This window comes from Staurois parvus, unplaced genomic scaffold (genome assembly GCF_062004578.1).
Source record: "Staurois parvus isolate SC_StPar_1 unplaced genomic scaffold, SC_StPar_1.0 ptg000109l, whole genome shotgun sequence".
Taxonomy (NCBI): domain Eukaryota; kingdom Metazoa; phylum Chordata; class Amphibia; order Anura; family Ranidae; genus Staurois; species Staurois parvus.
In genome coordinates, this window is record NW_028317905.1 from 1,412,074 (window position 1) to 1,435,348 (window position 23,275).

At 43.8% G+C, this 23,275-nt stretch overlaps 1 protein-coding gene across 1 annotated transcript in view; it reads right to left on the reverse strand.

The window, feature by feature from the left end:
• Positions 1-23,275, reverse strand: part of DCHS1 (dachsous cadherin-related 1) — a 113,766-nt gene that overhangs the window by 47,452 nt on the left and 43,039 nt on the right. Inside the window, exon 3 of the mRNA XM_089671636.1 lies at positions 8,328-8,504. Within this exon, the coding sequence (XP_089527762.1) occupies positions 8,328-8,504 (177 nt within the window). The remainder of the gene's footprint in view (positions 1-8,327; positions 8,505-23,275) is intronic.

Here is a 23,275-nt window from a genome sequence, read left to right on the forward strand (position 1 = left end):
TAAGTATTGAACATGTAACAATGTTTCTCAGTGAAAATATTTCTAAAGATACTATTGACATGAAATCTTCACCACGTCAATAAAACCCATGCAGTTCATGCATACAAAGAAACCAAACCAAATAGGTTCAGAAATTAAGTTATGTGAAATAAATTCAAATGACACAGGGAAACTTCATGTACACATGAAGAAAGGGAGGTGCAAAGAGGCATGGAAAGCCAAAACATCAGCTGAAATGTATCAGTAATTAGAAAGCAATCCTGCCCCTTGTCAGTGCAAATAAATATCAGCTGGTTCAGTCTCAGCTGATGGCCTATAAAAAGGTGTCTCATTACCAAGGTGTCACACAAGAAACATCTCATGACGGGTAAAAGCAAAGAGCTCTCTCAAGACCTTCGGAACCTTATTGTTGCCAAACATACTGATGGCATTGGTTACAGAATGATTTCTAAACTTCTGAATGTTCCAGTGAGCACTGTTGGGGCCATAAGCCGGAAGTGGAAAGCACATAATTTAACCATAAACCGTCCACGACCAGGAGCTCCTTGCAAGATTTCTGACAGAGGAGTGAAAAGAATTATCATAAGAGTTGTTCAAGAGCCAAGGACCACTTGTGGAGAGCTTCAGAAACACTTGGAACTAGCAGGTGCAATTGTTTCAAAGAAAACAATAAGTAATGAACTCACCCGCCATGGCCTGTACAGTGAAGAACAGAAGTATTTGAACACCCTGCGATTTTGCACGTTCTCCCACTTAGAAATTATGGAGGGGTCTGAAATTCACATTGTAGGTACATCCCCACTCTGAGAGACAGAATTTTAAAAAAAAATCAGAAAATCACATTGTATGATTTTTTAAAGAATTTATTTGTCTTGCACTGCTGAACATAAGTATTTGAACACCTAAGAAAATCAGTGTTAATATTTGGTACAGAAGCCTTTGGTACAGAGGTCAAATGTTTCCTGTAGTTCTTGACCAGGTTTGCACTGCAACAGGGATTTTGGCCCACTCCTCCACACAGATCTCCTCTAGATCTATCAGGTTTCGGGGCTGTCGCTGAGCAACACGGAGTTTCAGCTCCCTCCAAAGATGTTCTATTGGATTTAGGTCTGGAGACTGGCTAGGCCACTCCAGAACCTTGATATGCTTCTTACGGAGCCACTCCTTGGTTATCCTGGCTGTGTGCTTCGGGTTGTTGTCATGTTGGAAGACCCAGCCACGACCCATCTTCATAGCTCTGAGTGAGGGAAGGAGGCTGTTGCTCAAAATCTCACAATAAATGGCCCCATTCATCCTCTCCTTAATACAGGGCAGTCGTCCTGTCCCTTTCGCAGAAAAGCACCCCCAAAGCATGATGTTACCACCCCCATGCTTCACAGTAGGGATGGTGTTCTTGGGATGCAACTCATCCTTCTTTTTCCTCCAAACACGACGAGTGAAGTTTAGACCAAAAAGTTCTACTTTGGTCTCATCTGACCACATATCTTTCTCCCATGCCTCCTCTGGATCATCCAGATGGTCATTGGCAAACTTCAGACGGGCCAGGACATGTGATGACTTGAGCAGGGGAACCTTCCGTGCATTGCATGATTTGAAACCATGACGGCGTAGTGTTCTACCGACAGTGACCTTTGAAACTGTGGTCCCAGCTCTCTTCATGTCATTGACCAGCTCCTCCCTTGTAGTTCTGGGCTGATTCCTCACCTCTCTTATCATCAGTGATACCCCACGAGGTGAGATCTTGCATGGAGCCCCAGTCCAAGGGAGACTGACAGTCGTCTTTAGCCTCTTCTATTTTCTAACAATTGCTCCAACAGTTGATCTATTTTCACCAAGCTGCTTGGCAATTTCCCCGTAGCCCTTTCCAGCCTTGTGGAGGTCCACAATTTTGTCTCTTGTGTCTTTTGACAGCTCTTTGGTCTTGCCCATGGTAGTAGTTGGCGTCTGACTGACTGTGGGGTGGACAGGTGTCTTTAAAGAGCTCAGACAGGTGCTACTAAGTTAGATTAATGAGTGGAGTAGAGGTGGACTTTTTAAAGGCACAGTAACAGGTCTTTGAGAGCCAGAATTCTTGCTGTTTCTTAGGTGTTCAAATAGTTATGTACAAGGCCTTCAAGGAAGATCCAGAATGTGTTGATGACGAACAACAATGAGGACGTCCTGTTCATCAAAAATGGAACAGAATGTGGATGCAGTGAGGTCTGTTCTCAACCATGACAAATGTCTCACTATCAGAATGATTGCAGAGGAAACAAGAATTACCAAGTCAATTGTTCATGAAATCATAACTCAGGATTTCAACACGAGAAATATGTGTGCAGATCTTATCACCTGATCAGAAGGAACACCGTCAACTCATTTGGCAAGACCTGTTAGCCGGTTAAAAGAACCTTATTTTTTAAAATGAGTGATTACAGGAGATGAATCCTGTTTGAGTATCATCCCAGGGCGAAGAAACAAAGTTCAGAATAGCACACAGCTACATCACCTCGCCCCAAGAAAGGTCAAATGAGCAAATCAAAAAGTCAAATCAATGGTAATTTATTTTCTTGATTCACATGGAATTGTCCATAGGGAATTTGTACCAACTGGTTAAACCATGAATCAAAGATTTTACCTGGAAGTTCTTGGTTGCTTGAGACAGAGTTTTTCGTGTGCATCCTGAGATCGGCTCACCTCGGCTCATCACGACAATGCATCGAGTCACAGTGCTTTGGCTGTCAGAGAGGTTTTGGCTAAAAAATATGTCATGGTGCTTCCCCATCCACCCTTTAGCCCCAACTTGTCTCCTTGCAACTTTTTCATATTCCCAAAGATGAAGAAGAGTTTGAAAGGACGCCATTTTGGTAGTGTGGATAACGCCGAAAGAGCCTTTACACAGGCTCTGAATGCCATCCCACTTGAATACTTCCAGGGATGCTATGAACAATGGAAAAATCGCTGATAGCATTGTGTACACTCACAAGGTGTGCACTTTGAAGGAGACAATGTTCAATTTTAAAATTTTTCAATAAAAGGATTTTTAAAATATCATTCTCATTACTTCCTGGACAGACCTTGTATATGTACTTTATATGTATAAATTTATTACACAAACAAATGCACAACACCCTATTCACATAGCATAGGCTATAACATCATTAGTGTACTTCGCTCAAGAATTTTCTGGAACTTTCTCTTAGCCAGTAAAATATCTACACCAGTGCCCTACACTCACACACTGCCCAATACTGTTTACAACAATGCTAGATTTTCTCTCTATCATCTTCCTAGTAAGACTGATGTGTCTCTGATCTTGGTCCAATGAAGGATGGGTCTTCTCTCTGAATCCAAGGTTGGATGTACATGGACCATAAATGAAAACCATGTGACTACTTCCAACAACAGTTTAACTACAGAGAGGTGCAGTAACTAGTGCTTCTAAAGGTGAGTTACTGCATCAAGGGAGCTTCCAACATTTCGGAAAATGTATTTGTAAGCAGTAGCCAATCGTTCCTACATTATGGAGACATGGAAACAAAGATTTTACTGCATGTGCATCTGCCAAATTTGGTCACAGCATGTCCCGTTGATCTGTCATTGTAGAATCTGCAGTTGTGTCGTCATTCATCATTCTCAGAGAGATACTGAAAAAACATTCAGTGCAGTGCCTCTTCCCCACAATCCTTATATCTTATTCCTAATCTCTTTATACTAGCATGCAATCTATATATAAAACATGTGAAATACAAAATAACCATATGACAAAATGATCTGCAAAACCATTCACCAATTAGCCATAACACTATGACTACTGACAGGTAAAGTGAATATCACTGGTTATTTCGTTACAATGGCTGAAGGTGGGTTGGATATTTTAGGCAGGAAGTAAACTGGTTGTCTCTGAAGCTGAAAGCAGAAAAAATGGGCAAACTTAAGGATTTGAGCGACTTTGACAAGAACCAAATTGTAATGGGTAGACAATTGGGTCACAACAACTCCAAAACTACAGTGCAATGGTCAGGACCAACCAAAAGTGGTCCAAATAAGGAAAACTAGCCAACTGGTGACGGGGTCATGTGTAGCCAAGACTCAATGATGCACATGGGGAGCGAAGGCTGGCCTGCGTGGTCCGATTAAATAGAAGAGCTACTGTAGTTCTAATTGCTGAAAAAACGTAATGCTGGTTCCAATAGAATGGTGTCAGAACACACAGTGAATTGCAATTTGTTGCATAAAGGGCTGCGTAGCCATAGACCACTCAGAGTGCCCATGCAGACCCGTGTCCACAACCAAAAGGACCTGCAATGGGCATATGAGCATCAGAACTGGTTTACAGAGCAATAGAAGAAGGTGGCCTAGACTGAGGTATTCAAGAATGGTTTGCAGAACACAACAATGGGTTTATGTTGCTGATTTCAAATTCTCCAGATCTCAAACCAATCCAGCATCTGTAGGATGTCTTTAAAAAACAAGTCTGATCCATGGACCTTGCCACGCACAGGGCTTAAAGGATCTGATACTTATGGCTTGGTGCCAGATACCACAGCATACCTTCAGAGGTCTGGTGGAGTCCATGGCTCAACAGGTTATGGTGGGTAATTATAATATTATGTCTGATCAGTGTATAGTGACAATACTCATCATGGTGATCATATTCACATCTCCATATATGATCCTGTGTGCTAACTCATAAGTGTCAAGTTTAGGCAAGTTATACTACAAACAGAGACATTAGATCTTCTATTATTGTTGTTCGGTGTTGTCAAAGATCATTCTACTGACATAATATAACTTTTTATTGATTATTGCTTTGATTATGCTGCTCGCAAATACCAAAAAAAGCCCCAAAAGAAAGGGAGTCTTCAGGCAAATTCAATCAAACAGAAGGCACACTATGCCAAACATCTGAGAGTGAATTTTGGTGTTTCAGACACTCCTCCTTCACCAGGGCTTGTGTATTGTATAATTTCTACGTTTGGCTGGACTTGATTGAATGAAAAGCAACAATCCAGTTCAGCCACACTGAGAGACTATACAGTACATATGCCCTGATGAAGGGGGCGTGTCTTAACCCCCAAAATGCGTTGGATGTCTTTCTACTTTTCATTAAATAAAACATTACTTTGGAGGCTTAAACCTTTGGTGGGAGCACCTTCTAGTTCCCGTAAAGCCCACATAAGTGTCCTTGTGTAATCTTAGAACATTTTTTCCCAAAGGGAACCAAACATTTAAAAGTGTCACTTCAAACAATACCCTTTGTGTCCAACCACACTTTTAGGCCCTGTGCTCATTGGGCTATATAGCTGTTGGTCACCCAGGACAGAGAGGTGCAGCATCCAGGACACCACTACAGCCTTCAGCCCCATCCAGCCACAGCCTGTCATCCTGCTGGAAGCTGCACTAGTTCTTCCAGGGAGCACTAAAACACCAGGAGGGGCGCACAGCTAGAAGGGTCCTAATTGGGCTAGAACTTAACCTTTTGCTGAGTGTAAGGTCATTCAACACTATACCCACTAATATGTTAAATCAGTGACATCAGTGGTCCCGGTTCACACACCTTTTTTCCAGAAATTGAATTCATAAGAGATGAACATAAGATTAGACCATAGTTTCTGTGTGCACTAGAATAATGATCTACCAGATAGGGACTGTGCTAAGGAGGCTGTTACCACCAGTCCTCTCAAAGTTCCTGGTCTTACTGACAGCTCCACCCAGTGTGCTTGCATCACACGTAACTCTGCCCTTACAGGTAAGTACCTATACAGGTGAAGAAGGTGTACAGACCAGGACCTCCTGATGTTACTGTTTTAACCCGTTAGTGTACAATGCCTTGAGAAAGTATTCATACCCCTTGAAATTTTCCACATTTTGTCATGTTACAACCAAAAACGTAAATGTATTTTATTGGGATTTTATGTGATTCACCAACACAAAGTGGCACATAATTGTGAAGTGGAAGGAAAATGATAAATGGTGTTCAAACTTGTTTACAAATAAATATGTGAAAAGTGTGTCGGCATTTGTATTCAGCCCCCCCGGAGTCAATACTTTGTAGAACCACCTTTCGCTGCAATTACAGCTGCGAGTCCTTTTGGGGATGTCTCTACCAGCTTTGCACATCTAGAGAGGGACATTTCTGCCCATTCTTCTTTTCAAAATAGCTCAAGCAATTTCAAGACACTGTATATAGAGCTGAATGACCTAACTCTGAATCTAAAGCCCATCTAAAAGAGTTGAAGCCCAATAAGAGTGCCCAGAGACACAAGGGGGGTCCATGTAAAACAAATGTGTTGTGCAAATGCCTCAGGCATTTGCACAGTCATCACATTAATCATTATTATCTGTCTAATATGTTTATTCCCCTATGATCTTCAGCTACATCCAGTGGCCATAATGTGGTATTTTCCTGAAATACCTCAATCAGGAAAATACCTCATTATGGCCACTAGATGGAGCTGATGGTCATTAGAAATAAACACATTAGACAGATTAGGTTGATTATTTGTAACAGCTGTGTGAATGCCTCAAACACATTTTTTTATAAATAGGCTCCAAAGGGTGTTTGGGAAGCAACTTGGACACATTTGATTGCCTGTGACAAAACATTATAAGGATCACAAAAGGACAGCTATCTGGACCTGGCACTTATGAGTTAGGGCTTGTTTACACTTGGCTGTTTTACCAATGCTTGCCAAACGCCCCTATAGCGTTTGGCAAGCGTTGGTCTGGTGTTTGCGGAACGTTTTTTAACGCTCCACAAACGCCGCATGCGCGGTTTAGCAGCGGTTGCTAGGCGTTTGCCGAGCGTTAAAAACACCCCACAAACGCCTATAATGCAGTTTGAATGGTGTTACCACTCCGCAAACTCCCCGCAACCGCACCGCAAATGCCAGCCGGGCATTTGCGGAACGGCACCATAGGCTAGAATATGAGGCTTCAACGCCTCCTGACTCGACCAGAGGCGTCTGTTTTGCCGAGACGTGACGCAAACGCTCCCGTTAGAACAGCACCATGTGCTGTAATGTGCAGAATTGGCAGAGGCGTTTGGGAAACGGTAAAAACGCTTCCCAAATGCCTCTCTGCTGCCTGCACACTACGCTAGTGTGAACATAGCCTTAATGCACTGAATTATATATGGAGATGTGATCACTGTGATGGACATTCTATAGATACAGTCTTATTGAAACTCTCTTTTTTTGTGGATCACTTGATTATGTGGTTATTCTGAATTTCCCACATTTTATATATAGATTGCAGAGTTTTATTGCTAATAAATAGGAGACTGGGTATACGATATAGGGATAGTGAGGGGAACACTGCAATGATGGTTTGGAGTATTTTCTGAATGAACTGTTCATTTAGGTGGCAGCATAGAGTGGGAAAGTAGTGAGAGTGTGGAAGAGTTGTTTATTGGTATTCTCAGGGAGATGTATGCCTGACAAGGATCGTTTACAAAAATTAGTTTCCAGTATTGATCCCAGAGTAGTAACTGATCATTAAATACCATTCCTCCCTAAAGGTAGTTATAGAAACATTTGTTGGTTTGATTTGCCAAAGTGTTACTCGATCCATTCCAAGCCCACACTTCAGTAGGACTAATAACTTTTCCTAACTTATCTAGTTCTTGGGACTAATTGACCTCTTCTCTGGATCTAGAAATTGGTGGTGGATATATAGTATGGATCTGAGCACTGATAGATTGATTATTTGGATCCTTGCATTTATGGATCTATACAGGTAGTCCCCGAGTTACAAACATCTGACTTACATACAACTCATACTAAAAGAAGTCTGGGATAGGCAAAAAAAAAAATCACCCATTAGTACACCTCCCTACACAAAACACTAAACAATTAATAACATTCTGAAAATCCCTACCATTTAGGAGAAAAGCCTAATTGAATTTTCATGATCTCATCTCTGTAATTCAAAAGATAACAGCATCTGCTCTGCCAAGGAGGAAGTGTAACAGCAGGAATTACACCATATCTTCTCTCTCTCTGCAGTAAAAGGAAACTACAGTTCCCATCAACCACATGGAATTGTAGTGAATGTGAATGGGTTCACTAGGCCTGTACATGTTGAATGTGTCTGAGAGTCTAACAGTTCTCGTCTGCCCACCACTGCAAGTGGGGCTGAATAACATTACTGGGAATATGAACATATTTTATAATCTGGTTAACTCATTGCCTGCATTCCAGAATTAATCTTTACTTTTGAAAAATGCCTTTTGATCCTTTCTCCTGTTATTACTCAGTATATCTACTTCGTCCCATACCCCATTCTCATTGCCTACGCGCCCCTCTTCTGTGCCCAGCTCCTCTTGTCTCCCCAGGCCCTCTCACCCCATCTGTAGCCGTCACGTGAAGCAGGAAGAATCTTTCTCCATCGTCTCGATCCAGAATGTCTGAAAGGCAGATTTCTCCACTGTTCGAGTGGATCTGAAACTGAGGTGGGGCAGCCAGGCTAAGAGAGTATGATACGGTTCCAAGAGTGCCACTATCTGCATCTGATGCGGAGACCTAGGAAAACAGAGACACAATGACTTTAATTTTCCCATAAAGGGCTCTGGGACAAATTACAGGCAATTACAAAAAAACAGTTCTTAAAATATTTTCACACCTCACAGGATGAACTTTTTTTGTCATGCATACCAAAAACCAGCAATTCTGTGCAGTAAGAATTGGCCTGCCAATTATATGACCCTCTAAATTTATTTAGCTTCCTTGGAAGTGCCAACATAAAAGTTCAGCTATTGTAAATTCTTCTTGGCTGCATTAACCCAAATGTATGTTATTACTAACTTACTAATGCAGCCTTTCTCAACCAGGGTTCCATGGGACCGAAGGATTCCTCTAGAGGTTGCTTAGGGTTCCTTGAGCAACGAACCATCTCTTTCGCTCAGATAAGTAACAAGTGAGACCAATAGTCTTTTGGTTATCTGTTAGGGGAGGATTCTTCCCACTGACTAACAATGTAAGGAGCATTCCTCTCATTGACGACCAATGTACGGACCATTCCTCCCACTGATCATCAATGTAAGAAGCATTCATCCCACTGGCCACCAATGTAAAGACCATATTTCCCACTGACCACCAGTGTAAGGGGCATTCTTCCCCTTAATCACCAATTTCAAGAGTATTCCTCTCACTGTCTATCAATGTAAGGAACATCCTTCCCACTGTCCACCAATGTACAAAGCATTCCTCCCACTGACCATCAATGTGAGAAACATTCTTCCCTTTGACCACCAATGTAAGGAGCACTCCCTCCTCACCAGCAATGTAAGATGCATTCACCCTATTCACTACCAATGTAAGGAGCACTCCCTCCTCACCAGCAATGTAAGATGCATTCACCCTATTGACCACCAATGTAAGGAGCATTCTTATCTCTGACCACCAATGTAAGGAACATTCTTCCCACTGGCCACCATTGTAAGACGCATTCTTACCTCTGACTACCAATGTAAGGAGCATTCTCCTCCAACCAGCAATGTAAGAAGCATTCTTTCCACTGACCACCAATGTAAGCAGCATTCTTTCTTCACCGCCAATATAAAGATTATTCTTCCAATTGACCACCATAGTAAGGGGCATTCCTCTTACTAACCACCAATGTAGGCAGCATTCTTCTCTCTGACCTCCAGTGTAAAGTAGCCATTCCCCCATTGACCTTTAATTAAGGAGGGTTCTTTTCCCATTGACCACAATCTATAGGGGTCTTTCTCCACTATTCACCAATGTAAGATGACCACCAATGTAATGGGGCAGTACAATGAGCACTAACATGAGGAGCCAATTTGACACTGACCATTGATGGTCTATTTTCACTGTCTATATTTCATTAATGGTCATTAATATTATTATTTGCTTAATTTAATTATTATTACTGGGTGTCAAACAGGGGCGGACTGACAACTCATGGGGCCCCTGGGCAATAGGGGATCATGGGGCCCCTGTGTCCTTGCCCAAACTCAAAAAAGCCTATGAAAAAGGTACCAGGGGCATCTCATGGGGTCCCATACTGACCCCGGATCCTCGGGCAGTGCCCAAGTTTCCAAATGGTCAGTCCACCCCTGGTGTCAAACATGCTAAGTATACCACATTCCTATTAAATCTCAACTCACTCTTCGCGCTAACGTGCTGTGACCTGTAGATATCGAAATTATTGGCAGGGTTTACCTGAGATCTGAAAGTTATTTCAGGGATTTCTCCATGCTAAAAAGGTTATGAAAGTCTGTACTATGTAAATATTTCATCAAGTCCTTGTTTTAAACCATTGTAGTTGGAAAATAAGAGGAAAAGTGGAGCATTGTGGTTAGGTAACATACATGCTGTAAAAGTGATTGGAGGAGTCTGTATGCAACACATATTTCTTTCAAACCATTAAACAACCAGGGAAAGTTGTGTTGAAAGGTTCTTTCACCAACTTTGCCTTGCTGTAAGAGCTGGAAAACAGCATGATTTGTTGTAGCAGTATCTGAGGGGTAGGATTCCTTATGTCATTTCAGACTTTGGGACTGTAGAGTGGGTGAAATGACAAATGAACACGAGCAGCTGTACACAGTTAACGTTCACAAAGTGTTAAAATGTTTTAAAGGGCCTCCAACAGTTTAAAGTGATAACAAACATGAGCACAGTGGGCACTTTCTATGCACATCCCATGCAATTATTGGGCTTTGCAATAGTAGGGTACGTTTGCCATTGTGCTGCCACATGGTAAAGTACACCTTTCAGTATTGTAATCTTTTTTTTATTTTTTAACTTTTGTTTATTGAGTTGTGCAATGTAAAAATAATACAGCATTTTACAACAGCAAGACTCACAAGTACAATCAACAGTCAAATATACCAGCGCAGGCAGCTAAACCTTATTTACACAAGAAAAAGAAACCAATCCCCTACCCCCCCAGAACCCTAGTGCAATACCTCTGGCAGTATACAGTCAGAATCATACAACCCATGGGTATAGGAGCAAGGAAATCAGTTAAAGTGCAATGGTGTTTTTCTCGGTACCTGTAGGGAAATGAGTCTGGAAATAGCAGAAGGGGAAAAAAAGGATAACGTACAACCTCATGTAGAGTCGTAGAAGAAAGGACATGCTCTGGCCTACCTACTAGGGGCTTTACCCCTGGAACATCCATTTACTTGGAGCACCGCATGTGAGCGTGGATGTTGCAGAGACTCAACTGTGCCATACTTTCTCGAACGTCTTAGGATAACCTCTGCTCTGATAGGTGGCTTTATACAAAGGCAGCACCTCCAATTGGTGAGGGGGCCTCTGCTGTTTCCAAAGAAACAAGATTGCCTTACGGGCATAAAAAAGGGTTTCAGTAAGAAAGTTTCTCTGTGCTCACAAAGGTGCCAACTCTGCAACTAACCAGACTGAGATGGTCCGTGAGATTTGCAATGCTGTACGTTTAACCAGGGCCCGGACCACCTCTCATTAGAAGTCCTGAATAATGGGCAAAGCAAGATTACATGGTCTAAATCTTCTGGTGAAGACTGATAATGCCAGCATTCCGCTAAGCCAGAAGCATAGATATGGTCCAATCTGGCTGGCATATAATGAATTCTATATAATATCTTAAATTGAATGTGGCGGTCTCTGGCCGATACCAGCTTGCAGAAGGGGTAATCTCACATATCATCCAAGTCATCATCCTGGAGGTCAACAATTACTGAGGTCCACTACCCGTGCCAGTTCTCAAGGGTCTTGAGTCTAACTGCAAATAGCTCTTTATAAACCCCGGAGAGTGCTTTTTTTAAGGGAATCAGAGCACCCCAACTTCAAGGCCCTAGGGGCCAGGGTGGTACTCTTAAAGAGCACCTGAACTCTGGGAGCTGTGCTTAAATAAAGGCAGTTAAAGGGCAAAGGACTATTCATCAGTGAAGCTCCCACATCCAGAGGGGCTGCTTAAAATGACCCATGTTCTGCCTTACTAGTACAGAGGCTGTCAGTCACAAGCACAATTCCATACACAGACAATACAAGCTCAGTCTAGGGGATGTCTTTTTAGAATTTACTGTTGAATAACTTGAAACAGTTAGAGGGATAAAGGGGGTTAAGGATACTCCAAAATTATATTAGAATCAATAGACCAGAATTTTTAACACATGAGGTGACTGCCACCAAGTTTCCACAGGTAGTTCCTCAGTGAAGAAGACAAAAATTTATTCTCCAGACTAGAACTTCAGGACAGTGCCATGCAGTAAAAATCCTTAACCATCTTCTTCAGTCCCTCAACCCGGCACCTTCTGAGACCCAAACTGCAATTCATCAGTACACACTAGCTGCCTCCCAGGGGTAGCAGCACCACAAGAACATTTAATTCTGGTCAGGCCTCCCAAACATTTATCACTTCCTCAGCCACCTTCTGGACACCCTTTCTAGGGATTGGCTGAGGCATGAAAAATATTCATAACTGAATATTCAATCCTCCCTGCCCTATATAATTGAACCTTCTCCCAGTAGCAGGTAGGAGAATCAAACACCCAGCCCAGGGAGACTGCAATCCCAGTAAAGTTGCTTCCAGCCTGACAAGGAGAAGATGACCTGTTAGTTTCTAGATGTGTCTTGAGGGTTTGGACATTGGACCTTTACATTGATGCTCAATAATGTCATGTACAGTTATTGTACAGGCTAAAGGAACACATTGAAAATGGGGGGGAGTATGTTTCCATCAGATTGGCAACTTTGGGATCCATGTTCTGTGTGTCAGTGGCTACCTTGGATATACTATTCTCTCTACTCAATAATACTTTGACTAAATGTCACACGTGTACTCTGTATGACCCAAGCTAAAATTTATTGTTGTATATTGGAAGTCCTTACAACCATCTAGTTTAGCTACTTCAGTTCCAGTTTGACCTAGATGGCCTCTTTCATGCCTCTTGACTTCAATGAGCTATGGTGATGGGATTATGTTACTAAGAATATGATAGCTAGTTGTAGTTAGCTCCTTTCAACTGGACTTGTTCGACAATGTAGAAGACATTTTGTACCCTATCCCAGCCACTTCTGTTCCAAAGAAGATGATGCTTTCACAACTTGCAGACCTCTAATCATGGCCTATGACAGTCAACATCTACTGTGACACCATGGTGATTGAATTAAGATGATTTGAGTTGCCCATGTGGGTATAAAGTTCCTGACACTCATTCAAACTGAGTAAAGTTCAGAAAACAGGGAATTCAATTGTGGATGCACACTGCTTGTAAACGAGCTAGGGTTACCTGGGTGTGGTCTAGAATCAAGCTCACATAACCCATAAAAGCGTCTTTTGAACTCAAAAGGTCACTTGGATGGGCAATAAAACATCTTTAAGATTGCAAAATAAGTGCATTTGAATGTACTTCAGCAAGTTAGGAAGAGTAATCAAATGAATTGTGTTTAATTGCAAAGTCCCTCTTTGCCATGAAAATGAACTTAATCCCGAAAAAAAACATTTCCACTGCATTTCAGCCCTGCCACAAAAGGACCAGCTGACATCATGTCAGTGATTCTCTTATTAACACAGATGTCAGTGTTGATGAGGACAAGGCTGAAGGTCACTCTGTCATGCTGATCGAGTTAGAACAACAGACTGGAAGCTTTAAAAGGGGTGGTGCTTGAAATCATTGTCCTTCCTCTGTTAACAATGGTTACCTGCAAGGAAACACATGCAGTCATCATTGCTTTTTACAAAAAGAGATTCACAAGCAAGCATATTGCTGCTACTAAGATTGCACCTAAATCAACCATTTATCGGATCATCAAGAACTTCAAGGAGAAAGGTTCAATTCTTGTGAAGAAGGCTTTAGGGCACCCAAGAAAGTCCAGCAAGCACCAGTACCATCTTCTAAAGTTAATTCAGTGTGAGATCAAGGCAACGCCATTGCAGAGTTTACTCAGGAATGGCAACAGGCAGGTGACAGTGCATCTGCACACAAAGTGAGGCAAAGACTTTTGGAGTATGGCCTGGTGTCAAGAAGGGCAGCAAGGAAGCTACTCCTCTCCAGGAAAAACATCAGGGACAGACTATTTAGCAAAAGGTACACAGGGACTGGACTGCTAAGGACTGGAGTAAAGTCATTTTCCCTTATGAATCCCCTTTCCAATTGTTTGGAGCATCTGGAAAAAACCTTGTCCGGAGAAGAAAAGGTGAGTGCTAACATCAGTCCTGTGCAATGCCAACAGTAAAGCATCCTGAGACAATTCATGTTTTGGGTTGCTTCTCAGCCAAGCGAATGGGCTCACTTATAATTTTGTCTAAGAACACAGCCATGAATAAAGAATGGTACAAAAACATCTTCCGAGAGCAACTCCTCCCAACCATCCAAGAACAGTTTGGTGATGAACAATGCCTTTTGCAGCATGATGGAGCACCTTGCCATAAGTCGAAAGTGGCTTGGGGAACAAAACATCAACATTTTGGGTCCTGGTAACTCCCCAGACCTTAATCCCAATAAGAACTTGTGGTAAATCCTCAAGAGACGGGTGAACCCCCCCCCCCTCCCAACACACACATAAATTCTGCCAAACTCCACACATTGATTATGCAAGAATGGGCTGCCATCAGTCAGGATCTGGCCCAGAAGTTGATTGACAGCATGCCAGGGTGAATTGCAGAGGTCTTGAAAAAGAAGGGTCAACACTGCAAATGTTGACTCTGTGCATAAACTTCATGTAATTGTCAATAAAAGCCTTTGACACTTCTGAAATGCTTGTAACTATACTTCAGTATACCAGAGTAACATCTGATGAAAAGATCTAAAAACACTGAAGCAGCAAACTGTGAAAATTTATATTTGTGTCATTCACAAAACTTTTGGTCAGGGCTGTACATCAAGGATAACTACCGTATTTTTTGCTCCATAAGACGCACCCCCCCCCCCCAAAAAAAAGTGGGGGGAAATGTCTGTGCATCTTATGGAGCGAATATTGACCAGGAGCCCCCCCCCCCCCCCCCCCCGTCGCCGCCCCTGTGTTAGAATACTGGGCTGGCTGCTCAGCCAGGAGTCCAAGTCAGCTTTGCAGCAGCGCCAGGCAGCGCCCAAATCAGCTGCACCTTAAGCCCATGCCGCCCTTAGATTGGGTCCCCGATCACTGCACTGCAGGGTACGCTAAAGACATTGTTGTATGCCCAGTCAGCAGGGAGGTGGCGGGGCCAGGTCCAGGAGCTCCACTGACACTGCCCCATGCAGCCTGTATGCTCGAAAGGGAACTGCTAGTAGAAGCTGAGATGTGAGTGGAAGCCTTGCCCTCAGAGAGGATGCTGAGCCCGGCTGGCCAAGTATGTCCTCCCCCCCATAGACTGCCTGTGGACTTCTATACCAAACTGTATATATGTGCATTGCTGAAAGGTCTCTGTTCATCTCCTGTACTGTGTCCGCAGTCTCTGGTCATCTCCTGTAGTACATCCGCAGTCTCTGGTCATCTCCTGTACTATGTCTGCAGTCTCTGGTCATCTCCTGTAGTACATCCGCAGTCTCTGGTCATCTCCTGTACTATGTCTGCAGTCTCTGGTCATCTCCTATACTATGTCTGCAGTCTCTGGTCATCTCCTGTACTATGTCCGCAGTCTCTGGTCATCTCCTGTACTGTGTCCGCAGTCTCTGGTCATCTCCTGTACTGTGTCCGCAGTCTCTGGTCATCTCCTGTAGTATATTCACAGTCTCTGGTCATCTCCTGTACTATGTCTGCAGTCTCTGGTCATCTCCTGTACTATGTCCACAGTCTCTGGTCATCTCCTGTACTATGTCCACAGTCTCTGGTCATCTCCTGTACTGTGTCCGCAGTCTCTGGTCATCTCCTGTACTGTGTCCGCAGTCTCTGGTCATCTCCTGTACTATGTCCGCAGTCTCTGTTCATCCCCTGTAGTACATCCGCAGTCTCTGGTCATCTCCTGTACTATGTCCACAGTCTCTGGTCATCTCCTGTACTATGTCCGCAGTCTCTGTTCATCCCCTGTAGTACATCCGCAGTCTCTGGTCATCTCCTGTACTATGTCTGCAGTCTCTGGTCATCTCCTGTAGTATATCCACAGTCTCTGGTCATCCCCTGTACTATGTCTGCAGTCTCTGGTCATCTCCTGTACTATGTCTGCAGTCTCTGGTCATCTCCTGTACTATGTCTGCAGTCTCTGGTCATCTCCTGTAGTATATTCACAGTCTCTGGTCATCTCCTGTACTATGTCTGCAGTCTCTGGTCATCTCCTGTACTGTGTCCACAGTCTCTGGTCATCTCCTGTACTATGTCCGCAGTCTCTGGTCATCTCCTGTACTATGTCTGCAGTCTCTGGTCATCTCCTGTACTATGTCTGCAGTCTCTGGTCATCTCCTGTAGTATATCCACTGTCTTTGGTCATCTCCTGTACTGTGTCCGCAGTCTCTGGTCATCCCTGTACTGTGTCCGCAGTCTCTGGTCATCTCCTGTACTATGTCCGCAGTCTCTGGTCATCTCATGTACTATGTCCGCCGTCCCTGGTCATCTCCTGTACTATGTCCGCAGTCTCTGGTCATCTCCTGTACTATGTCCGCCGTCCCTGGTCATCTCCTGTACTATGTCCGCAGTCTCTGGTCATCTCCTGTACTATGTCCGCAGTCTCTGGTCATCTCCTGTACTATGTCCGCAGTCTCTGGTCATCTCCTGTACTATGTCTGCAGTCTCTGGTCATCTCCTGTACTATGTCCGCAGTCTCTGGTTATCTTCTATAGTACATCCGCAGTCTCTGATCATCTCCTGCAGTACATCTGCAGTCTCTAGCCATTTCCTGTAGTATGTCTGCAGTCTCTGGTCATCTCCTGTAGTATATCCATAGTCTCTGATCATCTCTTGCAGTACATCTGCTATCTCTGGCCATCTCCTGTAGTACATCTGCAGTCTCTGGTCACCTCCTGTAGTATGTCCGCTGTCTCTGGTTATCTTCTATAGTACATCTGCAGCCTCTGGCCATCTCCTATAGTACATTTGCAGTCTCTGGTCATCTCCTGTACTGTGTCTGCTGTCTCTGGTTATCTTCTATAGTACATCCGCAGTCTCTGATCATCTCCTGCAGTACATCTGCAGTCTCTGGCCATCTCTTGTAGTATGTCTGCAGTCTCTGTTCATCTCCTGTAGTATTTCCACAGTCTCTGGTCATCTCCTGTAGTACATCCCCAGTCTCTGGTCATCTCCTGTAGTACATTTGCAGTCCCTGGTCATCTCCTGTAGTATGTCTGCAGTCTCTGGTTATCTTCTATAGTACATCCGCAGTCTCTGATCATCTCCTGCAGTACATCTGCAGTCTCTGGCCATTTCCTGTAGTATGTCTGCAGTCTCTGGTCATCTCCTGTAGTATGTCCGCAGTCTCTGGTTATCTTCTATAGTACATCTGCAGTCTCTGATCATCTCCTGCAGTACATCTGCAGTCTCTGGCCATCTCCTGTAGTATGTCTGCAGTCTCTGGTCATCTCCTGGTTCAGAATATTTTTTTTCTTGTTTTCCTCCTCTAAAACCTAGGTACGTCTTATGGTCAGATGCATCTTATGGAGCGAAAAATATGGTAAATGCTTTATAGATAATTTCTCTATTGCATCTTGATTTTTTGAACCTAGTCCTAGTATTTATATCTGGAATGTTTGCATCTCTACGAAGTGAGGTGTTTTCCCCTCTTAAACAAGGTTCTCATTGGAAGATTCACCCTCACTTCTTGATCTGGTTACAAAAGCAACATTTGGATTTTCTATAACTTTCTGTCTTATTGGCAGTGGGTTCTTACCCTTCTACACTCTGCTTGTTTGCATTAATTCAGTGTGTGGTGCATATCTGAGACATATGGAATGAGGGATGAAAACTTTGAGCCTGGGGGGGGGGGGTTAAACATTGACCTGGTTTAGTTAATCTAGGAATATCAGAAGGAAATGATTTGGTGGGTTTGGACCATAGTGGTGTGCGTGCCCTTTCAACCATGGTGAAATCGAATTGGGCCCATTGTTGCCCAAGGAGCGCTCTGCCCCCTCCCAAATGTCGCCTCTCATATTAATGGAGATAAACACAAAATATTTTGTGAGAAACCTGTTGGTAATGCTACATTAGATGAGAATATTTCTCCATTGGTCAAATGTCTCTAGCCTGGTGTCAAGTAAACGTATACCGCCCAGGCTCAGGTGACCTAGTGGAAAATCGCACAGCTACTCCCTTGTGTCTCCTGTAAAATATATTGCTTAGTCTTTTTGCTCTGTGGAAATATACATTGCTTGGTGGAAAATCAGATATCTATACAGACACGTCTGCTTCTCCTGCTGGGTCTGTCATCTCTTCATCATTAACTGGAACCCATGGAGGAACTCAGAACATATCAGGAAGGCCTAGGCAATCAGCTTCCTGTTCTGCTTTGACCATCTCTGCTGGAGAGCTATGACGGAGGAGACTGCTGGCAGCCACAGACCCGTGCTGTGTCTCAGTGGGAGAGCTCCGGTCACTTATGCTGGGATTTCATCTAATAATCCAGCTGCATATATAACGTCAGCCTGTTTTTCTGAGTCTGGGCTCTCGGCCTTTTATGTCCTGGTCTGCTGGGTCTGGGCTGTCAGCCTCCTCTGTCCTGTTCTGCTGAATCTGCACTCCTGACCTGTTTTTCTGGGTCTGGGGTCCCAGCCCGCTCTGCCTTTATGCTGCTGAATCTGGGCTCCTGACCTGTTTTGCTGGTCAGGGATCCCAGTTTGCTCTGTTGTATTCTGCTGTGACTGCCGGATAAGAGCTCTTGAGCTCTTCGGATCTGGGCCTGTTTTGCTGGGTCCTAGCTCTTGGCCTGCTCTGCTGAGTCTGGGCTACAGACTTGCTATGTCCTGTTCTGCTGGGTCAGGGCTCCTGAGCTGTTCTGCTGAGTCTGGGCCCCCTGCTTATTCTCTCTCTGTGAACTCTTGTCCTGATCTGTTCTGATTTGTTGAATCCTGGCTGTGAGCCCTTGGCTTGCTCTGTTCTTTTTCACCGAGTCTGAACTGCTGGCCTGCTCTGTCCTGTTTTGTCAGGTCTGGGTCTTGTCCTATTTTGCTGAATGCAAGCTCTCGGCCTGCTCCGCTGAGTCTGGGCTCCAGGCTTGCTATGTTCTGCTGTGTCTGGGCTCTTGACCTGTTCTGCTCTGTCTGGTTTGTTGGCCTGTTCTGCTGGGTCTGGACTCCCAGCCTGCTCTGTCCGGACTCCCAGCCTGCTCTGTCCTGTATTGTCAGGTCTGGACCTTCTCCTATTTTGCTGAATGCAAGCTCTCGGCCTGCTCCGCTGAGTGTGGGCTCCAGGCTTGCTATGTTCTGCTGTGTCTGGGCTCTTGACCTGTTTTGCTGTGTCTGGTTTGTTGGCCTGTTCTGCTGGGTCTGGACTCCCAGCCTGCTCTGTCCTGTTTCATTGAGTATGAACTCTTGGTCTGCCCTTTCCTATTGTGTCAGATTTGGGATCTGTCCTGTTGTGCTGTATCTAAGCTCTTGGCTTGCTCTGTTCTTTTTCGCTGAGTCTCAACTCTTGGCGTGTTCTGTCCTGCTTTTTTTGGGTCTGAGCTATGTCCTGTTGTGCTGAATGTAAGTTCTCAGCCTGCTCCATTTTGCTTTGCTGTGTTTTAGCTCTCAACCTGTTCTGCCCTGTTCTTCTGAGTTTGAACTTGTGGCTTATTTTGTTCTGCTGGATAAGGGCTCCTTATTTTTAGATGGGTCTTGGTTCTGGGCCTGCTCTGCTGAGTCTTAGCTCTTGGCAACTTCTGCTGGATCTCAGTTCTGGGCATGCTCTGTCCTATTGAGTCTGGGTTCCTGACTTACTACATCCATTTCTGTTGAGTCTGAGCCCTTGGCCTGTTCTGTTAGGTTTAAACTCTAAACATGTCCTGTCATATTCTTCTGGGTCTGCTTCCAGCTTGCTCTGGCTTGTCCTCCTGGGTCAGGCCCCTTGGCCTGTTCTGTCCTTTTGCTGGGTCTCGACTCTCCTCCCATCCTGTTCTGCTCATTCTGGATGCCTATCCTGCACTGTCCTGTTTTGATTTGTTTGGGCACCTGATCTGTTCGGTCCTTATCTACTGGGTCTGGGCTTTCAGTCTATCCTGCTGGGTGTGAGCTCTAGGCCTGTTCTGCCCCTCTGTTAGTTCTGAACTCTAGGTCTATTCTGTCCTGTTCTGGTCAGTCTGGATTCCTAGCCTGCACTGCTGTGATCTGCTTGGTTTAGACTCCCAGTCTGTTCTGTGCTGTGTTTTTTGCTGGTCTATTCTGCTGGTTCTGGGATGTGCACAACAAAAAAAATTTGTTCTGTTTAATTTCAGGTTTGTTAAGTTAATAATTTCATTATATTCGTTAGAATGATTCATTTTTGGAATTAGTTTCGTATTTTCAGATTCATTTCAAATATTATTTTCCAATCGATTCAAAATTTTAATTTCAGAAGATGGCTATATTTGTTCTATTTTATTCATTCTATTCTTTTATTTTCTATTCTATTCTATTCTTTTATTTTCTATTCCATTCTTTTCTTTTCTATTATTTTCTATTCTATTCTTTGCTATTGTATTCTGTTTTATATTCTGTTTTATTTTACTATTTTCTATTCTATTCCCTTATTTTCTATTCTGTTTTATTCTATTCTATCCTGTTTTATCCTAATTCTGTGCTTTTGTATTCTACTCTATTCTATTCCCTTATTTTCTATCCTAGTCTATTTTTTCTATTCTGTGCTATTCTTTTATTTTCTAGTCTCTTCTATTCTGTTTTATTCTATTCGGCAGCTTAAGTAGGATTCATTATATTGTTTCACTTTTATACCTTACTGTATTTATTGCAATATGTTTCCATTTAGAATGCAAATTGATTTTCTTAATTCAAATTCAGATAATTCGTTTTGTTTTAATTTATTTCGGATTCATTGTAATTTGTTACTATTGTGATGCGGAAATTTAGATACATCCGAATCTTCGAATAAGGAAAATTTCATCCAAATTTCATTTTGTAAAGAAAGGAATCGCACGTCTTGTTCTGGGCTCTAAGCCTTTTCTGTCCTATTTTTTTTGGGGGGAAGGGGGGTTAGGTATTTTGTTTACTGTTCTTTTGGGTCTGGACCTATTCTGTTTTGTTGAGTCCAGGTATGTTCTGTCCGTTGTTTTTGGATTTGGGCCTCATTTGTTCTTTAATAGGGAAATTGCCCTTCAATTACACTTGTGGACTACCCCAGGGGGGAATTTGCCCCTCTTCCCTTGTAACATTAACATGACATAAAAGCTGAATTGTTCATGCAAACCCTACGTGTCCCCAGCCACCTCAGGGGGTGCAGCGGCTATTAAACCGATTAACCCTTTCCCCGCTGGGTGGCAAGTGTGGCCCCATGCCTGTGAAACAGCAAGAATTAATCTCTCTGCTAAATAAATATTAACACATCAGTGTTCTGCCAGAGTATAATCCGCTGTCTGGCTATAAATCATATGACCACTGCGTCTTAACCCCATCCCTGCCAGACGCACAGTTAACCCCATCCTAGCACAGAGGATTCAGAATGAAGGGATGCATCATATCCATCACCTGACTGCGAACTAATCCTGATTAGCTTCATGAAATATCACATGAAACGGTTTATGCCGGAGAAGAGGAGGTTTCATGTACTGTATGTCTCCCTGTAGGAGAAAATAGCACATCTGCCGGCATTACCCAATCCTTCCAGGGGCGTTAAGGGAAAATGGGAGGGAAGAAACCACTTTTTATAAACAGGCCCAAGTAGTGAAAATGCAAAAGAAGAAATAAAACGTGATAAAAGCATAGGTTTTTTTTTTTTTTTTTAAATCTTGGCCCAAGCAGGGGTGCCTCTGATTGGATGATGGGGAATGCACCTGAAGCTGCCAAGATTGAAAGGTGGGCTGCTGTGTGTGCTAATAAATACGTGACACAATTACTATGCAAATCTCAACAGTGGTGGGTCCATAGATGGCCCTCTAGGGCAGCGGTTCCCAACCTGGGCTATGTGTACCCCCAGGGGTACTTGGTAATTCATTTAAAGATACTTGAAAATATTTTTTAATGGCAGAAAATAGCTGTGGCAATGAGGACTCATGGATCTAATTTTGTTCCTTTGGCCCACTGAATAAAAGGCTGTGGCTGGGGTAAGTGTGTGAGGAAGGTCCACAAAGGAACACCACCTCTGAACTCCCCAACAACCATGCTATAGTTCCGACTTCTCGCACCTCTGTCAGTCCCTGGTGGAGTGATATGCCCTCTGCCTCTCTTAAAGCAGAGGTTCACTCACTATGTAAAAAAAATAAAAGTCAGCAGCTACAAAAACTGTAGCTGCTGACTTTTAAAAAACAGCCACTCACCTGTTCCACGATCCCAGGGTGACCTGGCCACAACCCATTTCAATGGCCATCTCGTATTCCAGGTGCCGGCATCTTCAATGTGGGCACCCAGCTGTGACAGCTAGCGGCTTTACAGCCGGCTGCCCACTGCGCATGCGCGAGTAGCGCTGTGCTTCCTGAATGGCCCTGTCGTTTCCTATGACCTGTCACGTGTCCCACAAGACTACGGGGAGGGAGGGTAGGAGGACAATTTCCGCTTCTGATCGCCTAGGCAAATGCAGTGGAAGTGGGAGCGTGTACCTGTCAATTTTGGGTAAGTGCTCCCCAAAGGTGCCAATCCTTAATGGGGAGTGGGGGGACCAATCTTTAAAGTGGAACTTCCCCTTTTGGGTGGAACTTCGCTTTAAGAGTGGATTCTTCCTTCTGAAACCTGCCATGCAGAGGAAGTGGTGCAGGACAGGGACTGTAAGCCATGAGTCGCACTACAATTGGCCCGACCCGACCCTCCTACTCAAGGTAGCACCACTAGGCAGTCCATTACAATACCTCCGATAGATAGGGACTGCTCATGTGTTCAGCACTGATCACCTCCTCTAAACGTTCCATGGAGCACTGAAAGAGCTGTTGCAACCCTCTCTGGACTGCAACATACAGGTGGCCCAGAACCACATGATGGGGGAAAGCTTAGCCCTACAACCCACAGAGGCCCTATGACCCTAGAGTAGCCCCAAATCCAGAGCATGCAGTGTTACAGGATGCACCCCCAAACAGATAACACTGGACACACCACTGCAATATGGTACACCCCAAAGAGTCCCAGCCATCCATCCACCTGATACCAACATTTTTTTCCTACTATTGACATTAACACATCAGCATTTTCTGCTCCCACTTTACGTCCCTCCTACTTCACACAATTGGCCCCAATCCGTATTCTGCCCTCTGCCCTCTGCCCCACCCTCACTGAGACTTACACTTCACACAAATGGGCTGCCAAGGGGTACCTTGAAATTAAGGT